Source organism: Genypterus blacodes, unplaced genomic scaffold, assembly GCF_046128005.1.
Source record: "Genypterus blacodes isolate CSIRO-AG114 ecotype Tasmania unplaced genomic scaffold, CSIRO-AGI_Gbla_v1 ptg000045l_1, whole genome shotgun sequence".
Lineage (NCBI taxonomy): Eukaryota > Metazoa > Chordata > Actinopteri > Ophidiiformes > Ophidiidae > Genypterus > Genypterus blacodes.
Genome location: NW_027466858.1, coordinates 2,286,027 through 2,306,476, shown reverse-complemented (window position 1 = coordinate 2,306,476; position 20,450 = coordinate 2,286,027). Strand labels below are relative to the sequence as shown.

Genomic DNA, 20,450 nt, shown 5'->3' with positions numbered 1-20,450 from the left:
TTTCATGCAGTGAAGGGGGGGAAGGTTTTGCCCTTCGACTTGTAAATAGATTGATTGGTGGTATCAGTTGCATTTTCATCCTCCTATGTTTCACTTGATTTTGCATCTGGAACCAGAGTCTCAGCCAAATATGCTGTTGAGCAAGAATTCATGTCGTCCTCTTATGTGAGTGTAGATATGCCTCCTACACAGCTTCCTGTTTGTTTAGGGTCTACACCAGTCACACTTTCACTACTTAATACCCAATAATCTCTCGACCTAAGAATCCTGTCACACAGCACATTTACAATATCTCTGTTTGGCGAGTCCTCGTGCAAGAGCAGATTTTCTTTCCTTTGGGGTGAAAGATGATCTTAAATGTATTTGCACAGCCTCAACTTCGTGGCATGAAACCCCACAATATTTCCAGATGGGGCCAGCTGCAAGGCTTCGTGTGCACACACACCCAGTCCCCCCAGATCCTCAAACCAGCAATCACAGCGGCTCGGTCAATGCTGTCCCACCACCGCCATCTGCAAGATCACTGGAAGCAGAAGTCTCTTTGGGGTGTGTGCGACTGTGTGTTTTGGCAGCAGCAGAGGTTAATGAGCAAAAGAAGTTGCATGTGTGCGTTTGCTTTTAGTGTTTTAAATTTAGCAGCCCTCCTCTCTTCAGCCAGCTGCAGCCCAAACTGTGTGTGTGTGTGGTTGTTTCGGTTGATGATAGAGCCAGAGCTGTGTGTGTGTGTGTGTGTGTGTGTGTGTGTGTGTGTGTGTGTGTGTGTGTGTGTGTGTGTGTGTGTGTGTGTGTGTGTGTGTGTGTGTGTGTGTGTGTGTGTGTGTGTGTGTGTGTGTGTGTGTGTGTGTGTGTGTGTGTGTGTGTGTGTGTGTGTGTGTTCGTTCGTTCGTTCGTTCGTTCGTTCGTTCAAAAGGGGAAGGCATGGGGGGGTTAGATTTGCCTGGCTGATTGCAACGATGCTTTGGTTAGCTAACTGCATTGCTGCTCCTTGTGCCCTCCCTTTCCCTGTGTGTGCGTGTATGTGTGTGTGTGCGTGTGTGAGAGAGCGTGTGTGTGTGGAATCTTGGCACGGCAGAGAGTTAAAGCCCTGCGAATGGCCTTAAAAGGAAGGAGAGCTGTGGAGTAGCATTCACACTTTCAAACATACACACGTGTATTCACACTCCACGGAGAGAAGAGCAGGAACATAAACTTGCAGTCTCTTGGCTTTGCCGTGTCGTCGTATTGGCACGGTTGTGTGTGTGTGTGTGTGTGTGTGTGCATGCATGCCTGCCTGCGCGCTGCACAATACCCCGGCTGCATAGCAGATAATCCCCGGGTCCATTCATATGTGTATTTATATTTTTATCTCTGTGTGTGTGTGTGTGTGTGTACAGTATGTGCCGGTCCCTCTGTTCTAAAGCGGCAATATCAGTGAGCTCATTTTGCAAAAGAAGGAAGCTGTGCTGAGGCTGATACTGCTCGCGTGAGAAAGAGCTGCACGCCAGACGCCAGTTCCTCAGAATGAGCCTGCAAATGCAACAAACCTTACAGGATGATGTGCTGTCAGATTTAACTCCCCGGACTCGTGGCCGTGGCGTCCGGCCGGCTGAGTTCAGGTCACGTCAGCGGATGATGGCGGTGTAGTGAACAGGAGAGGAGGAGAGGAACATACCTTAAGGACACATCAGGGACACACACACATGATCCATATGACACAGTTGATGGTTCTGTTAATGCACTGGTTCATTATCACGTGATCCTGAAAACACTTCAATGATTTAAGAGAGATACACACTTTGTTTTGAATGTAGTCGACATAATGTTGGTCAGTCGGCGGTGTGAAGATCGGGACGAATGCAGGACAAGTGGATTGACACACACACACACACACACACGAGTTTAGTTGATGTTGGACTCTGGTGTGGGAGAAGTGAATCTTGATATGTCAGCTGAAACAAACGAGACGGCGCCATAACAGCTTCAGCCTCGGTCTTGTCTCAGTCTGGAACCTTGAATTTTGTGTCTTTATCCCCATGGGGACAAAGGGACACGGTGGACTGTAACACAGATTTGATTATCTGAACACCTGCAAAAAAGAAAGTGTGTGTGTGTGTGTGTGTGTGCGTGTGTGTGTGTGTATTCAGGTTGTTGTGTTCAGGTTGTTGTGTTGTCAGCGAGCTCTGCTTTCCTGTCCTCAGAAGTACTGTAGTTATGGTTACCGGTGCGTTTAAGTCTTGCCAAAATGGTGGTATTCCATCTTCCTCAGTCAGTTCCCACAGTCTGATGGCTGCTTTACATCCTCAGACCTCCTGTAGGCTTCGTATCCATCACACCCGTCTCATCTCAGTGTGTGTGTGTGTGTGTGTTTGCTGCTGCGTTCCTGCTCTTAATCTTTCCCACATGGCGTCATTTCGTGCATGTGTTTGTTGTCGTCCTCCTTCTATATGTTGGTTCTTCTCTGTTTGTGTGTGTGCGTGTGCATTCGTTCTTACATTTCTCTGCATGTGGGCTTCTATGGTAAACGCGTAGCCTGCTTCCTGACCCGCCGGGGTCATGTGATGTCTTATCTCCGTCCTTCAGTACAAAGAAAATAAAAGGATTTCCAGTAAGTAGGCCTGCTTAGAAAGCCAAGAGTGGAGTTCTGCCTCATTACACCCAGAGAGCTGCAGAAATATTGTTCCAATCAGATGAAGCCTGTTAGAATGTGTGTGTTTTTCGGCTTCTATTTATGTCAGATTTGTGAAATCCTCTCTGCATCATCCACCCACTGCCCTCTCTCTCACACACACTCACACACACATACTCGTGCACTCTTTCTTCTTCTCTCACACTGACAGTTTGCAACATCAGTGGAAAATACTTCTTTCCAGCGCTCGGAACCCGGCTCTCCATCTGTTCTGCGTTACTTGTTGTACCTCAATCTCTCTCTCTCTCTGATGGCAACACGCAGCGTTAATTTGGCTCCGGCTGCATACCACAACCAAGGTTCACAACACATGTGCCCGGCCAAGTGAACCAGAAACGGAATGAGAGAGAGAGACCAGAAGAGACACAGGAAACGCCACAGCAGGAGACAAGCGAAGCGAAGCGGAGACTCAGACGAGCAGGAGGACAAAAACAGAAAGAAAGAGATATCCTGTCGTTTGTAGATAGATTGGAGACGGCGATCTCGGTCTCGGCCCTTGCAAATTTCACGTTAATTGGAAAAATGTGAATGCGTTTCTGCCACCCCAGTTCAGAGGAACACAAACGCGTTAAAGCGTCGCTGGTTCTCGCGAATACCTGCTATTTATAAACGCAAACTAGAAACACCCGCGCCGAGAGAGTGACACGGCGCTTCCCATCTTGGTTTCATTTTACGTCATTATCATACTGGTATTACACCCACAAAGTCATAGTCTTCCTCTTTCCAGGGTTTGATACTCGTGAAACCTCGAGATGATGTCGTCCGTGTACCAGCTGCTTGACAGGGCTGAGTCACAGTCACAGAATGGATGAGCGCCGTCTGGTTGTTTTCATATTACTTCAACATTTTCTCCTTCACAGCTCGAGTGTCATATAGTTATTGAAGCTTAGTGTTCTTTCATCTTTTGGTTGATTAACCCGGGTTATTTAAAGGTGCAGTATGAAGCTTTTCTCCCCTTTCTGTTCTCTCCACCGGCTCGCTAATGTCAGGAAAGCTGCTGCCGTTCAAAGTCTAGGAAATTGGGATAATGAGACCGTCGGAAATTCTTAGGCAATGATGCTGATTTTGAAGTCACGGGTTTGTCAGTTCACCTCGTTTGGGCCCTCTTCCTGTTCAAACTCCTGCAGCCGTCTGGGCTCTTAGTCACACTGGGGGGGGGGGGGGGGGGGGCACTGGCCTGATGGATGAATGTGACGTCACCGAATAGGAGAGACGGATGATTCTGATTGGAGGGTTCTGAATGAGTGACGTGACCCAGAACTCTGAAGTTTAGCTGCATGCGAGGTTAATTTGACATTTAGCCTCTTAATAATTAAAGGCGGTAACGTTTGCATCCGACTTCTCAATGACATCACCCGATACTGCATTTATGTGTTTTTGTATCACTTTGTTTTGCCAAATATTGTTATTGAAGATAGCAACTGAAGAACATGTTGTTATAGAACATTTGGGACTGTTTTTCTTAAATAGAGACGGAAAAACAATAACATGTCAAGTGCAAACGGGAAAAAGGAAAGGAACAGGAAGAGAAGTTAAGCAGTTATGATGATGACGACAATGTGGTCCTATTAGTTGAAATGCCTTAACTTCTCATAGCTTGATGATATTGTTGCTGTTTGTTTACTAGATGACATCATTTAGCGTCCCAGATAGTCAGGTGATACAAAAATGGGCATGCAGTTATAAACAGGTCTGCATTATAGTGAGTATTCCCAGTATGGCACGCATATTGGGAATACCTAATGGGAAACAACTCCTCAGGTAAATAGTCAAAGTGAGTCACACACAGGTCAGGGCTCAGATCAACCTGCTCAAATTTGGAGTCATGAATAAAACAGATAAAGTCTGCCTGTGTAACTCTAAACCACTATGACCACCTAGATGCTGCAGCCTGTGAACGGGGAGATAAAGACCTCTCACTCTCTCTCTCTCTCTCTCGCTCTCTCTCTCTCTCTCTCTACGAGACCTGTTTGGGCAAAAGACAAAGCAGTTTGAACCAGTTGTCGGTTGATTATTGGTGCGATGTTGTCAGTGTCGACGCGCTCGTGCACGGGCCAGATATCAACAGCGTGTGTCTGTGGCTGTTATTCATGAACAGATGCTGCGGTGTGTAAACAGCTTATCAAGGTTTCTGATCACTCTGGTCTGCCCACACACACACTGCTTTAAAGCGACGATGCCGAAATGCGTCCGAAAAATGATCATCAGGTGATATAAGTGATGTACCGTGATGGTGGAAGTGGATAAGCTTGTATCGCTTCTTGTTCACATCGTCTTAAGGCGCCAAATAAGACGGAGAAGTCCAGTCCAGGAGTGTTTGAGAGGCGTCGGCCCTTAGGCAAGGCAGCAGGGGACTCTGACTCGATAATTGAGTCCCTGTCCCGTGTGTGTAAACATGCTGTCTGCTGGTGTGTGTGTGTGTGTGTGTGTGTGTGTGTGTGTGTGTGTGTAAACAGATTCAAAATAAGGCCAAAGCTAATTACAAGTTTGGGCCCGCAGCAGAGCCGCCCTGCCGACGTGTCCACGAGCAAGACACCTTTCAGTGTTGGTTTGTTTTATTCTTGTAGAGAGTATGTGAGCGAAAAAGAGAATTTCCTTCCTGGGGATATGTGAAGTATTTCACAATTTTGTGTGTGTGTGTGTGTGTGTGTGTGTGTGTGTGTGTGTGTGTGTGTGTGTGTGTGTGTGTGTGTGTGTGTGTGTGTGTGTGTGTGTGTGTGTGTGTGTGTGTGTGTGTGTGTGTGTGTGTGTGTGTGTGTGTGTGTGTGTGTGTGTGTGTGTGTGTGTGTGTGTGTGTGTGTGTGTGTTTTCAGCAAAAGTGCACAACTGCTTCACCCACACATCAACCCCGGTTCTCCTCTCCCTCTTCTTCTCTCCTCTTCTTCACAGATTTGCTTCACCTGCTGAAAGAGTCAAACCGTTTGTCCGTCTCTGTTGTTTGTCTTCAGTTTGAGTTCAGTCGGCCTTGTCATTTTGTTTTAATGCAACGTGGAAAACTTCTCTCGCATTAGAAAGAAACTAGTCAAGGGATGAAAATGGCTGAACGTGCCGTGTGTTTGTGTATTTGTGTGTGTGTGTGTGTCAGTGTGACAGAAATCTAGAGAAACATGTAAAGGAAGTGAAGTGGTTAGAGTCATGTGGTTTGTCAGATCTCTCTTGTTCTGTCTCTTTCTAGTTCTCCCTCTTTCTGCTGAAGACTCGTCTTGTCGTGCGTTTAAATCGATCTTACACAGAAGTTGACCCCCCCCCACACACACACACCCTCACACACACACACACACACACCCCCGCTGTAATCAATACGATTCCACCTTAGATGTGTTTTGCGTTGATGGCTCTCACGCAGGTGAATGAAAAAGAAAGAAAAAAGTTTTATGCATTCGTCACGTTTGTGCTTCTTCCTGCCATAACCTGTGTGTGCGTGTATGTGTCAGTCAACCACAGTGCCAGCGCTCATGACCTTGCTGAGTTGCATGTGGAAAGCCCCCAAAGCAAAAACCATGCAGCACCCTCACAGCTCAGCGTGTCTCTGGGCCTCTTGTCACACACATTAAGACAAAATCATCAATCCCCCCCCCCCCCCGCAACACACACACACACACACATAATATAATACGATTAATATACACTAAAGTGACGCCCGTGTGAAGGCTGCACTGTATGTTAATGTGATTATGCATGTAGTGGAGCTGTAATCAGTGCTCTATGTAGCTCTATGTAGCTCTATGTGGCTGTAAACATCATCATCCACCTGCATCTTCCAGCTTAAAGCGCCATGGCAACAGCTTGGCTCAAAAAATGTCCCGTTGATCCGCTTCTTCACACGCGGTACCATCAGCTCTGTGTGGCTCTGAGAGAAGAAGGGAGGAAGGAAGGAAGCTCAGAAACAAGCAAGTGGTGTGTGTGTGATTCTGAAGGGTTTGGACGCTTTATTATCAATTTTAGTTTGTGGAGGATTTAATGAGCAGAAGCATCTAGAAACAGGGCCGTCCTCTCCTCTCTGCACTCACCCTCCCTCCCTCCCTCCCTCCCTCCCTCCCTCCCTCCATGTTCCTTTGCTCTTTACCCAGCGTCAGAATCGTCCCAAAACACACACACACACACAGCCCCCCCCCCCCTTTTCTGGGCCTTAGCCTGGTTTCCATTCCAAAGTGACTCATTTCTTAAAATCCAGTTTCCAACAAAGATGATGAGTGGAGCGAGCGGCCGGCGGCTCTTTGATCTGCATCAGACAGACCAGACCCACTTGGCTTTGGCTCTTTGGTGGGAAACTGACGGAGGGGATCCTGAGCCCGACACAGACCAGGTTCTGGCTCAGCTGGAGTGAGGCTGCGGTCAGGAGGGTGAAACTGCAGCGTAAGGGCTTCTTGTTCTTCAGAGATACTGGTGTGGCACTCAGGCAGAACAAAGACGTATGAGCAGGGGAGAGAAGAAGAAGAAGAAGAAAAAAAAGAGTTTTTCCACTTTGTGGTGGTGCTCCTCTGCTAGAGTTACACCAGCTGGAAGAAACCTTAAAACCCTTGATTGCATCACTGTTTATGATTGTTTTGCACCAAGAAACCGTTACAGTATTCAGTTTGAAGGTTTGATCCTCCTCAGGTTTGTCGTCTTTGACTGTCGAGTGATGCAAAGTTCTCTAAACGTCTACAAGTGCTTCTCTTTATAGGAGGTAGATGAAGTTCACCTTTAGATTTTGGCTCTTAGTAATCCAGCAGCATCACTCACTTCTCTGCAGCTACATTCAGGGTGAAAGCAGGAGTTTGTGTGAGGAGAGAGAGAGAGAGAGAGAGAGAGAGAGAGAGAGAGAGAGAGAGAGAGGAGAGAGAGAGAGAGAGAGAGAGAGAGAGGAGAGAGAGAGAGAGAGAGAGAGAGAGAGAGAGAGAGAGAGAGAGAGAGAGAGAGAGAGAGAGAGAGAGAGAGAGAGAGAGAGAGAGAGAGAGAGAGAGAGAGAGAGAGAGAGAGAGAGAGAGAGAGAGAGAGAGAGAGAGAGAGAGAGAGAGAGAGAGAGAGAGAGAGAGAACGTTTACTGCTTCTTCCACGTGTGAGCAGTTAATGCACACAAGCCATGTGTGCAGGAGTTGCACACATGTGAAATCTCTCCCACACACACACACACGCATCCAAGCAATTCTCCATGCATCTGCCGAGCAAGCGTCAGAGCAACGACAGTCTAGTGAGCTTGGTGGAAGAGAGGGCGACAGAAACTCATCCTCGCCTCACCGTCGTTATTAAAGCAGACAAAATGATTTCCAAAGCGTCCAATCACAAACATCTTTACTAACAAAGAAGTTTATGCCACATTCTTGTCAATTTTGGAGGAAATTTGAGGTTCCCTTTCAGTCTCTGTACGTCACTGCTCTGTCTGTCACTCAGCGATACTCGGAAACGCAGCTGCACACGACGCTCACATGGACGAGCACATACACACACACTCACACACACACACACTATTAAATCTCTTCATCACTGCACACAATCTGTTTTCTGTTTCTCAGTAAGACGATCTCCTTCCTATTCACTTTTTTCTGCGACGTCTCAGTCACACCTCGTCGTTGCACTGCTGCTCGCCGAAGTCAGGAGACGCACATTTCCTCTGGATCATTCGTCTCGGTCAGATGAGTCACGCGTCTTAATGGAGAGAGAGAGAGAGAGAGAGAGAGAGGGAGAGAGAGAAAGAGAGGAAGAGTTCAGGATAATCCGGAGCATTCAGACACTTTGAAGCATCACAATTTCCCTACATCAATCTTGCAATTACATCTTGTCATCGGCAGAATCTGATGTGTAAACTCTCCTCTCCTCTCCGTCACCGCCCCGGGGTCGAGTGTAGATACTTTGCTCTGTCACTGCACACACACACACACACACAGATGATGTATGTTATTATCCATAATTATGCAGAAATATACCATGGCGGGAAGAAATGTGCAGCTTTTGATGTGATTGAGATGTTAGAAGTGGGGGTGTGTGTGTGTGTGTGTGTGTGTGATATAGTAAAGTTAATCAGAAGTCCGTCTTGATGATGTGAGCTTCCTGCTGTTACTCTCTCTCTTCTTATCAGCACATGAAAGAGGACAGAGTGTGTGTGTGTGTGTGTGTGTGTGTGTGTATCGAACCTCATTCTTATTGCCACTTTCCTTTCTCACTTATGCTCTGTCAGTCTCCCTAATCGGTCACGAGTGTGAAACCGAGGCGTCATGTGTTTACACTGAACTCCACTCTGCAGTTCTGTGAATTTCACCTGTGCTGTCGTTCACTTCTGCATGTCGAGCTTTTATATCGTCGTTTCTCAGAAGTGTGCAAGGAGGCCAGTGCCATGAACTGATGACACATTTATTCATGACTGAAGGCTGCCTGTCTGTCTGACAGGCTTCCTAGAACACTCTCTTCCTCTATCAGCGCTGCTAACCAAACTAGCGCTCTTCTCTATCTCTCTCTCTCTCTCTGTGTGTGCGTGTGTGCGTGTGTGTGTGTCCCCTTCCCACATCCTCCATCGATGCCACAGTGCGAGCTGATTGTGAAGTAATCGGTTCTGGTGATCTGCCGCACGCCTGTACTCCACCTCGGTACGCTGTCGAGTTTCACGCCGCACTTTATTACACACTCGGAACTTGAAATCCTCCCAAAAACGAGTGAGCTACATGTCTAAAAACACCCAAAGGCGCTGACAGTCGTCCTCGCTGCTATGAGTCTGCATTTCCTGTGCTATTTCAGTAGATAGTGTGTTTACTAAACGGGCGTATATGCTGAGGAGACTTTAGGTCTTTATAATCAAAGCAGAGAGGAACACGTTTAGCCGTCCTGTCAAATAGAGGAGCAGAAGTGAAGGGAGATCAAAGAATCTATTCCTGTCCGTCCATGTATGGAGGAAGACCTTGGAGGTTAATCTGGACTCCGCAGTGACAGGTGCTGCAGTGAGACAGCAGAGAGGTGAGAACGCTGGCAGCTGCTCCACGGCTCCACGGCTCCATAACCGGGGCTGTCGGAGAGACACGGCAGAGAGGAACCAACGATGCTTCGTTTGTCTCAGGCCGAGCGATAAGCTGCTCACGCCTGACTGTAACACACACTGTTTAACAGCTCTCACACACACACACACACACACACACACACACACACACACACACACACACACACACACACACACACACACACACACACACACACACACACACACACACACACACACACACACACACACACACACACACACACACACACACACACACAGGTTTGTTGAGGAATCAGTTGTAGTGATAAAACGATTTTGAGTCGACTGTCACTTTAGGTGAAACTTAAGCGTGTGTGTGCACGCGCATTTCTTGATCTCTCCAGAGACCAGTTTGGTAACCCTGTTAAGTCTAAGGTCAGTCCAACACACACACACACACACACACACACACACACACACACACACACACACACACACACACACACACACACACACACACACACACACACACACACACACACACACACACACACACACACACACACACACACACACACACACACACACACACACACACACACACACACAGCGCAGCGTTGGCTATGGTGACCCTCGGAGGGATAGTGGAATGTTGAGTGTCAGTCAGTTACTATGGCGATGGCCGAAAAAGGGACCCTGGGAAGAACGTTTTGGACTCCAAACATCCTGTGTGTCACTGATGTGTGGGTGTGTACACAAACTGTGAATGTGTTTGTGACTGTGGGTGAGAGTGCATGGATGCATCCAGCGCTCGCTCGCTCCGTTTGTTTGTTTGTGACGTCTGTAAACTGTTTATGCATGCCAGCGTGTGTAAACATGTAGGAATATGTTCTTACACTCCTGCATACCTCCATCACAGCCTCAGAGACGTAAAGCTCATCAACCCCAAAGCATCTCAGGCTCTACTGTCCCTGCATATCGCCCGCTCATCATTTGTAATATTGTCGTGTGTGTGTGCACTTGAAGCTGGAAAGCGGTAGTGAAAGTTGACTCAATCAGAAAGAGAACCAGAAGTGAAAACTGAAGAAGTTGTGAGCGACCACCGTCAGCTGGAGGATATTCTGGCTGCTCCTCTCTGATTTGATTTGCAGTTAACGACCACAAATAACAACACTTATCTGTCAAACATCACTTTGTGGGCTGTGTGTGTTATAAACGTCTTCACACAGAGAAAAGTGTCATACAGGCAAATAATAATAATGAGTGTTGATGAGTGGGAGAGAGAGCGCCTCACCTGTGCATGCACACTGAGTGAGCACAGAGGGCCTCAGGTGACCTCTTGCCCCAAAGGTTACAGCTGATAGGTGAGATTAACAGCCGCTACTAGTGTGTGTGTGTGTGTGTGTGTGTGTGTGTGTGTGTGTGTGTGTGTGTGTGTGTGTGTGTGTGTGTGTGTGTGTGTGTGTGTGTGTGTGTGTGTGTGTGTGTGTGTGTGTGTGTGTGTGTGTGTGTGTGTGTGTGTGTGTGTGTGTGTGTGTGTGTGTGTGTGTGTGTGTGTTCATCTTCATCAATCCTTCATCCCCCTGTTTCCAGAATAGTGTGGTGCTTGATTTTGCAATAATCTGTTGTGTGTGTGTGTGTGTGTTAGAGCTTATTAGCCCTCCTCTGCTTGCTCCCCTGATGAAACTGATTCACTGAAATCAGGCCTGTTATGTTGTTACTCAACCAGTCAGACATCTGCTGCCTGGGTTGTCCCCCCCCCCCCCCACAGACACACACACACACACACACACGCACACACATGGTTCCTCAAAGATGCTCTTACTCAGAAACTCATTCACTTACTGAGAAGAAATTCCTCTCAATGAGTCGTTGGCTCACACTTATTTCACTTTCAGATCTTCAGGTTCCCACGTCTCTAAGTTGCCAACGTGACCCCTATCCTTCTGACGCTGTGGGTAAACGTGACCCCGACATGGCGATCGGGTCTTGTCCGGTGTCGGGACGTCGGCCTGCTTTGTTTTACGATCACGACAGAGAGACGTTTAGTGTTCAAGCAGTCACCAAATCAGAGGTTTGTGTGTTTGTGTGCCGTACGGCGGTGACATGGATCTTAAAGATATCAACCACACTCAAACACACATTCCGCTTCAATTTGGCTGCAGCAGCGTTTTAGCCATGGTGCACTTTGAGTCAGTTCCTCATGCGGTGACTCACGGCTCAGTGAATGAGTCACATCCCTCCCTCCCTCCCTCCCCCCCTCCCTCCCCCCCGTCTCTGCATCGCCCCGCTTCTTATTAATATTACAACACGCTGCGGTGAAGGCGGAGGGCTCACAGCTCGACCGTCCCTTCATGGAGCTGAGGGGGGGTGATCGCTTCTTTTGATGAGTGGGTGTGTGTGTGTGTGTTCCTTTCTGTCCTTGCACGTGTGTGTGTGTAGGATTAACAGACATTCCTCAGGCTCACACACTGTCACAAAGACTCAAACTCATCCGGTGCACAAAGCTCTGGAATTTGTCCTCCTTGCTCTTTCTCTTTCTGCTCTTCATCTCTCTCTCTCTCTCTCGCTCTCGCTGTCGCTCTCTCTCTCTCTCTGCCTCCCCACCTTCTCCGTCTCGTCCGTTTCCTCTCGCACCCTCTCTCGTGTTTGTCGTCCGCCTCACAGGGTTTGATGTCGGTCCAAACGCATCTTGTTAAGCCGGACTGTGCACTTTGTCGGTTCGGGAGAAGGAAACGGAAATCTCTGGTGCATTATAACGGTGGTTAACATCATTCAAAGCTGGTTGAACTCTTTATCTTTGTAATCATGTCGTGACATCGGGGTTCGTGTTTCTAGATAAGCCTCTTAAAGTTGCCCAAACTCAGTCACAGCTTGAGATCGTAAAGCCTGAGGAACACACACACATTTGGTGTTTGATGGGCGATGATACAGAGATGATGGCATTCATTTCATCCTTGTTGGCCACTTCCTGACATTTCAAAGCCACACACACACACACACACACACACACACACGCACACGCACACGCACACGCACACGCACACGCACACGCACACGCACACGCACACACACACACACACACACACAGGAGGCACGATGACCTCATGACACACTCTCCAGTTTTAAACTCTCATTAGGACTTGCTGACTCTCTGCCTGGGTGCGTTTCTATCAGCTGTCACCCAGGCTTCATTTCAGCCGTGACCTTTCACCCCTCGTGCCACTGGCCCGTACACATGGCTGACTGAGCCACTCGTCCGTGTGTGTGTGTGAGTAGGACTCTGCCCGGATAAACCATCTCCATTTCAAATGATTGAAGCTGTTTCAGGAGAGCATGAATGATCTCCAGTTTCTTCATCTTTCTGTTTCACTCTCTTCTTTCCTCTTTTGTCCTTTTCCTCTCAAAAATCAGTGTCTCATTTCTGGAGAGTGACTCAGTGGGTTGTCTGTCTGTGTGTGTGTGTGTGTGTGTGTGTCACACATCCATCCTGTCTGTGCGGCTCTGTCTTACAGTCTGTGTGTGTGTGTGTGCTGTGTGTTTCAGGCCTCCAGCCCCAAGCTGACGACACACTGCTCAGATATCCAAGAAATCCGACGCTGCAACCGGCTGGAGATGCCCGACAATCTAAACACATTTGTTCTAAAGGTACGCACAACATTCAGACTGTGGTTGTTGTGAAAAGTCTTGGAATGTTTTTAACTCTGCTGCAACCTTCTGACGGAACAGTAACACCGGATGGAAAAGTTTTAAAGGCCTCAGGTGTTGCGCTCAGGTTCAGGATGCATATGAATGCTTCTTTCTTTGTGTGTGTGTGTGTGGGCAGGTTAATCACTATCCAGGCAGTCTGATATTTGAGACGGACAATGACCAGCAGGTCAGCTCCTGGACCACAGAGCTGAAAGAATGTATCAGCAACAGGTGAGAGACAACACAACACAACACACAGGCCGAGTGTTTATTTGAGCTCAGCCTAAATACTTAAACCAGGTTTTATCCAGCACACACACTTCTATCCACAACACAACCATCACAGCTAGAGATTCATGTTTCTACTCATGACAGCATTCATTAAATGTGTGATGGAGTTGAACCTGAACCTCCAGTTGGGTCACACATACACATACACACACACACACACTCCAAAACACAAACACGCTGCACTTTGGACTTCAGCTTTGTTCAGTGTTTGTGGGTGTGCTGATGTTTACTTTTGCTGAATTATGTGTTTGTGTATAAATATTAGAGTGTGTGTGTGTGTGTGTGTGTGTCCTTTGCCCTCTAATTTGCGTTTGGCTTTGTGCGTGTTTGAGTTGTATACTTATTGATCTATTAGTATTGACACTAGACTTCTAAGAATGTAAATATGAATTTGAGAAATGTGTTTGTATTGTAATTTCTCTCTGAAATGAAATAAATATCAATCATTAAGAAAACTATAAGCTGTAGTAAATAGTAGATAAATATGGACGTCATGCTTGTGTAATTGTATAATAACATGAAACCAATCACAGAAATTCTTCCAATCTGGTTTTCAATCATAATCATAGTATTGTGTCACATGGACTTGACACATCACTAAAGCTTGTATAGGTCGAGCTGTGTGCGTGTGTGTGTGCGCGCGTGTGTGTGTGTGTGCGTGTGTGTGTGTGTTGCTCTGTGAAAGGAAGTGTGGGGGAGGCCTGAGACTCGGGAGAATCTCAGGACCTTTCTCATTTCTACAGATGTCTGGAATGCTCTTTTGGACACACACACACACACACACACACACACACACACACACACACACACACACACACACACACACACACACACACACACGCACACACACTTGCAAGTGCACACACACTCCAGGTCTTTCAAGAAAAGATTTGATGACCATATGTATGTATAGGGTCTACACACACACACACACACACACACACACACACACACGCACACACACACACACACACGCACACACACACACACACAACCATTACATCCCTAAACAAATCCTGACCTGTGACCCTTGAAAAACTGAGGATCAGCCAAAATGTCCTCATTGGGCAAAAATGTCCTTACTTTGAGAGTGGAACACCCAAAATTATTCTCACAAAGGCAGAAGTAGAAGAACACACACACACACACACACACACACACACACACACACACACACACACACACACGGTGAGGAGAAAGGAGGTTGGTCTTCCTGTTATTCAGAGTTCTGCAAACTCAAGTCAGCAATTTTAGCAGGATTTGCTCTGGCTTCCCTCTTTAACCTTCCCATTCTCATCTGTGTGTGTGCACAGAGACCAGAGATGCATACTGTGTGTATGTGTGTGTTGGGGGGGTGGTATAATGAGAGTGGCAGTGAAACAGAAGAACAGTAAGTCTCAGTTCAGATCTGAACTGGTGAACTGGACTCACTTCCTGTCTGGGCTTCATGTCTTTGTGTTTCTTCAGCCTGCTGTTTCCTCCATGTTCACCACACACACACACGCACACATACACACACGCACACAAAGACACACTCCATATGTTATTCTCAAATCTAAAAATCAAATTATTTTACAAGGAGAAAAAGGTTTTAATCCAGTTTTTTTGATTTTGAGGTGAATAAAGTAAAATTTGAAAACGGCAGAATGTAATTTAGAACTGTAACATTTTGGAACTTTAAACAAATGTGATGACAAAAACACACAACCTCTTCAATGGAGGTCACAAACATTGGCGTAATCATAATAAATGAAAGAATGAAGGAGTTTTATATTGAGTGTCACACAGCGTTTCACCTCCTGACAGGCAGAGGGCGCTGTTCCTCCAGCACAGGCAGAGCTGCAGCTTGTCTGCTAGTGATGCTGCAGTGCTGATGGGCAGAGTCACTCATGTTCTCTCCTCCTGCAGATCTGGCAGTGTGGATCTGGAGCCCCTCCCCTCCACAGCTGACAGCATCGCTCCGGCCAATCACAGAGGGAGCTCAGAGTCAGGAAGTCACAGTGAGTCATGGGATTGGCCCACTTTGTCAGGGGGGGCGTTTACAATCAAAGATGCTGTTAAACGACCAGATGCTATTTTTTTTTCTGAACTTTTCTTGGTTTTGAGGAATCAGTATAACACTCATGTTCTCTCTCCATCTCTTCAGGCCCAGTGACCTTTGCCCTTCCAGAGCAGGTGTATCAGAAGACCGACCACTTCCTGTTCTCCTACCCATGGTTCCACGGGCCAATCTCCCGTGTGAAGGCAGCCCACCTGGTCCAGAGCTCCGGCCTGGAGGGTCACGGCGTGTTTCTGGTCCGACAGAGTGAAACTCGCAGGGGAGATTACGTCCTGACGTTTAACTACCAGGGAAAAGCAAAGGTACAAGAGGTCAAAGGGCCCAGTGTGTCTGACTGACTGCTGTGAGCTTCATTCTCTCTCCTCACGGCCCTCGGATGGAAAGTCAGATAGTTGTTAGGGTTTGGAAATGTTGGTTGTTTATGTTGTAACTCTGGATGCTAAAATAAGTCTAACTTCATTGTTCCGTCCTTGGCAAACAAACTGAGATGCATCTTGGCTTTTATTGTTAAATCGACTGAAACCCAACCCCTGTTTTTCTCCTTGTCCAGCACTTGCGCCTCTCTCTGACAGAGTGGGGGCAGTGCAGGGTGCAGCACCTGCGCTTCCACTCCGTTATGGACATGCTCAGTCACTTCCGCCTCTTCCCCATCCCGCTGGAGTGCGGCGCCGCCTGCGACGTGACGCTGTCCAGCTTTGTGGTGGCATCGCACGGTGAGACCCCCTCATCCAGCCGCAGCTCACAATTTCATTGCAGATCATTTGCTGACATTCTGCTTGAAGTGAAGGTGCTTTAGCTTTTGTTGCTTCTGTCCTCACGTTCTGTGTCTTCTGGTCCTCAGGTCAGCACTCGGGTGCCGTCCTTGTCCCTTTCTCTTTGCATCGGTGGAGCTCTGAGCCCAGCCTGGCTCACTGCAGCCTGGCTCGCTGTTCCTCCCACGTCCCCTCCTCCTCCTCCACCAGCACCACCTCCTCCAGCCTGGGCTCCGTCTCCCAGCCGGGGCACCCGTCGCCCCGCTCCAACCCGCTTCCCGACCTCCCTCCGCCTGCACACACACCTCTGCGGCGGAGCGAGTCGGTGGGAAGGCGATCCCTCCTCCACCACCCCAACCCCCGCGCACCCATCATCCCTCAGAGGGACTCGGACTACGAGCTGGAGCCCGAGAGAGTACGCAAGAGGGCCATAGACAACCAGTACATGTTACTCTGACCCGCCGGGTCGTCTCTACCATCACCCCTGACACACACACACACAGGTCACCCCCCCCCCCCACATCCTTACACGGTGTGTGAGAGTCTCAGCAGCCTGATGCTAACATGATTTATAGAAGACTCATCAACTTGAGCTAATAATCCTGTCTTAATACACAGCCGTGTGTATGACAGAACACACACATGCTCCGTCTGTGCTGGGTGTGTTTACCAGGCAGACACCCCGAGTGTCCACAATGAATGTATTTTTGGGTGAGTTTTATGAAAGTGTTGACTATGATGATTATTCTGGTTGTATTAATAATGTGGTTGTTTTGCATGACACAAAAATAGTTTGCACTTGATTTAACCTCTTTGGCACCTGAAAGCACCGCCTGCAACAAAAGGTTCAATCAAGTTTTCCTTTTCGAAATATTTAAGACATTTACTCTTCACCTTCACACACCCAAGACTCTCCGTTTGAGAGCAGCATCACTCCTGTTCCGTGTTCCTCCTCCTCCTCCTCTGTGCATTTCCACGCTGCGTTCAGTGTACTTTGGAACAATGTGTATTTTTCTATACACAGATTCTTTTGTAGAAAAAGGAAAACAAATAAAGTAAAAGGGGAAGAAGTTGGTTTAAATTCTGTTGTTACAAACAGGTGGAGCTCTTAATGTTACACAGAAGCGAGTCGGATGAATCTAGACGGGCGTTTGCGAGCTCAGGAGCAGATGAGAGTTCAGAGTGCAGACGATCAGCAGGCCTGTGCTGCCACAACACGATCGCCACAGTGTCTTTGTTCTGTTGGACGGCAATGGAACCGATTTGCGCTTTTTGCGCCACAAATGAAAGTAAATTGGATGGAATAATAAGTATACTCATCATAATAACTTAATAATATATTTAACAAATTGATACGACAATGTCTACAGCTAGTAAATGTAATTCTCATTCTTATTATTATTTGTTTTGAAATGTGTCGCAAAAAAATGTGACACTTCCTGTCCTATGGTGCATTCAGTGCTCATAGGAAAATAATAAATGGACGACTCCAAAGAGAGGGGGGAGTAAGAGAGGGACGGGGACGGAGACAGAGACGGTCTTTGTCCTTAATTTCAAGTCTAATTTTCAGACCAACATGAAGTCGGAATTGAATCTGGATCAGGTGTTTTCTTTTTTTTTTAATCAGCTTTTCTGGTTTGCCTCATCTCATCCTCATCTTCACACCCACACGGATGCTTTACAAACGTGAGGGTGAAGGACAGACATGTCGGGAAACTTTGTCATAGTTTGTTCATTGAGCATTAAACCCTTAAAGGGCCTTCTTTTGTTTTGTTTTAAGGTGGACAGAGATACGACTCGACTCCTAAAGGCCACATTTCCTATCCTGAAAGCAGCCGTGTGCCTCTGTAGATGAGACATTTACTTTCTTCCAACTCTAGACAAATACTGAATGATGAATAAGGGAGCGAGGTCGTATCGCCTTTATTTTATTTTATTTCATTACACTCATAGCATTAACTCTTTACTTCCACCTCCGTATGCAGGTCTCCACAACCAAGGCAGTTGTTTTTTTTAAATAGAACAGATTATTTGCATATTCATACTTTGTGAGTTTTTCATTCAGATGTGTCATCAAATGTTACAGAAAATGGAAGAAAACGCCAAATAAGACTCTGATCACACTGTGTTTATCTATGCAATGAAGGATTTGACTACCAGCTTCCTGTTTGCTGGTCCCTCTACTGGTTTATATCAGCAATTAGACCTGTTCCACATATTTAACATATATGATATATAAACCACAGTTTCATCTGCTGCAAACTTCATGTAAGAGACGATTCCAGCCGGGAAAGAGGGAAGCAAACTGAGCACCAGCTTTACTATCAGAAATCCTTTTGAAACCAAGTGTCTTCACCAGAGTTGCCATGGCAGCCACTGGCAATAGATTCAAACAACTGGATTCCAGTTTGTTGACATGTTTCTCTGAAGCATCTCGTGTCCATTTGACACCCAAACTTGCAGTGTTTCCATTCTAACACACACACACACACATTTGAGTCACTATGTTCAGTCGTGTTCAGCTCGTCTCCTGCTACGGAAACTTCCATCCTGGTGTTGATCTTGGAGCACAGATCCAAGAACAGTTGCTGCCCAAACAGTAACCATATGGTATATTTTTTTAAAAAGCAATAATTTTGACACCATTTTTTACAACAATCACATTTTCTGTAATTGTATAACTGAAGCCTCAAGTTCAGTTGCTGCAGGATGCCGTAGGGGAATAGAACCCAAACTTGTGCTTGGACTTGGTCTGTTTTCTAACCCGCTTTAACACTAACGTAGATCGACTCTCAGTAATCCTGAGCTTAATGTTTGGTTGAGTCCTGATTCTCCATCTCTCCTCTTTTCTTAGCGTTTGGTGTATATATATCTATTTTTTCTTCTTTTTTTTTTAGAGAAATACGTCAAAGCACGTTGATGTCCTGACGAACATGACCAGAGCAAATCCACTGTGATTACTCCTTTTGTTACAGTCAACTTCAAAGTCTACCAAAGGAATAGTTTACAATGGTTGTGTTTATAATCGTGATCAAGGCCGACATGTTTCAATTGTTTATAAGGGGAACAAAAGACGAGAATAATTTTGGCCAAATTACGGTTGGTCTTCCTGCCTTCTAAGTGCCTGAGTGTGTAACTAACCCCCTCGTCTCCTCGTTCTTCCATTTCTGCATAGTGCAAAAAACACAAAAAACTAAAAAAAAGAAAAGAAAGCAACGGTAAGAAATCCTATTTTGACTATCGGTCTCCTGCCTTTGCTGTTTGGGAGGGAGGAAGACTGTGCCTTTGCCAGAGAGCTGCTGTTGCTTTTCCCCTTCATAAAGCTCAGGGTGTGATGTGGTGCAGAACATGTAGTGCAATATGAGATGTCCAATGCTTCTAAAAAAGGCCTTCTGCACGGATGAATTTGTGTGTAAAAATTGTTTATACCTGCTTGAAGATTTTTCCAAAAAACCCAGGGCTACCAGCATCCCCTTGTCCTCCTAATTGAGTTGAATTTGAGAAATGGCTCTGCAAGAATCTAGTTGAAGATCCCAGTGTACCTCAGGTGTCTATGATTGAACGTTCAACCCTCAGTGTGCACATCGACGCTGCCTCTCAGCCTCTTTGTCTCCTCCCATATTTTTTTTTGTAAGTGTCCAGTAGATGAATGTAATGTGGTCTCAATACTGTTCATTCTGTTTGTTCCTTAGCACTGTAAACATTCCAGTTCCATGTTTGTTCCCCCTCCACAGCCAAGCCACAGCAGAGCTTTTTACACCTGTCATTGTGTTTGCATCCCTTTCAGTTAGATGCATTCTAAATTATATGAATATATATCAACTGTATATTTGACTTTTTGTAAAATAAATCTAACCAAACAAATTCACGGCGGTGGTTTGTGATTTGTGTGCAGGAGGGAGGCGTTGGCTTCATGTTTCACTTACAACAGTTCAACCAGAGTGTAGAACAAAATGAGAGCATGAGTGTGCAGATACTTCGTATTAATGGAAAGAAGGATTTGATAATGGATTAATTAAACACTGAGGTAAGTGGACAAAACCTGAGAACTTGAGTTTAAAAAAT

General features: G+C 46.5%; 1 protein-coding gene across 3 annotated transcripts in view; it reads left to right on the top strand.

Moving 5' to 3' along the window:
- The window catches only part of sh2b3 (SH2B adaptor protein 3), a 33,956-nt gene extending 14,133 nt beyond the window's left edge, over window positions 1–19,823 (top strand). For all 3 annotated transcript variants that reach the window (XM_076149396.1, XM_076149395.1, XM_076149394.1), the window contains exons 3-8: window positions 13,140–13,241; window positions 13,420–13,514; window positions 15,483–15,574; window positions 15,721–15,935; window positions 16,184–16,346; window positions 16,475–19,823. In XM_076149396.1, the coding sequence (XP_076005511.1) occupies window positions 13,140–13,241; window positions 13,420–13,514; window positions 15,483–15,574; window positions 15,721–15,935; window positions 16,184–16,346; window positions 16,475–16,842 (1,035 nt within the window). In that variant the 3' untranslated portion in view covers window positions 16,843–19,823. The remainder of the gene's footprint in view (window positions 1–13,139; window positions 13,242–13,419; window positions 13,515–15,482; window positions 15,575–15,720; window positions 15,936–16,183; window positions 16,347–16,474) is intronic.
- The last annotated feature ends 627 nt before the right edge of the window (window positions 19,824–20,450 follow it).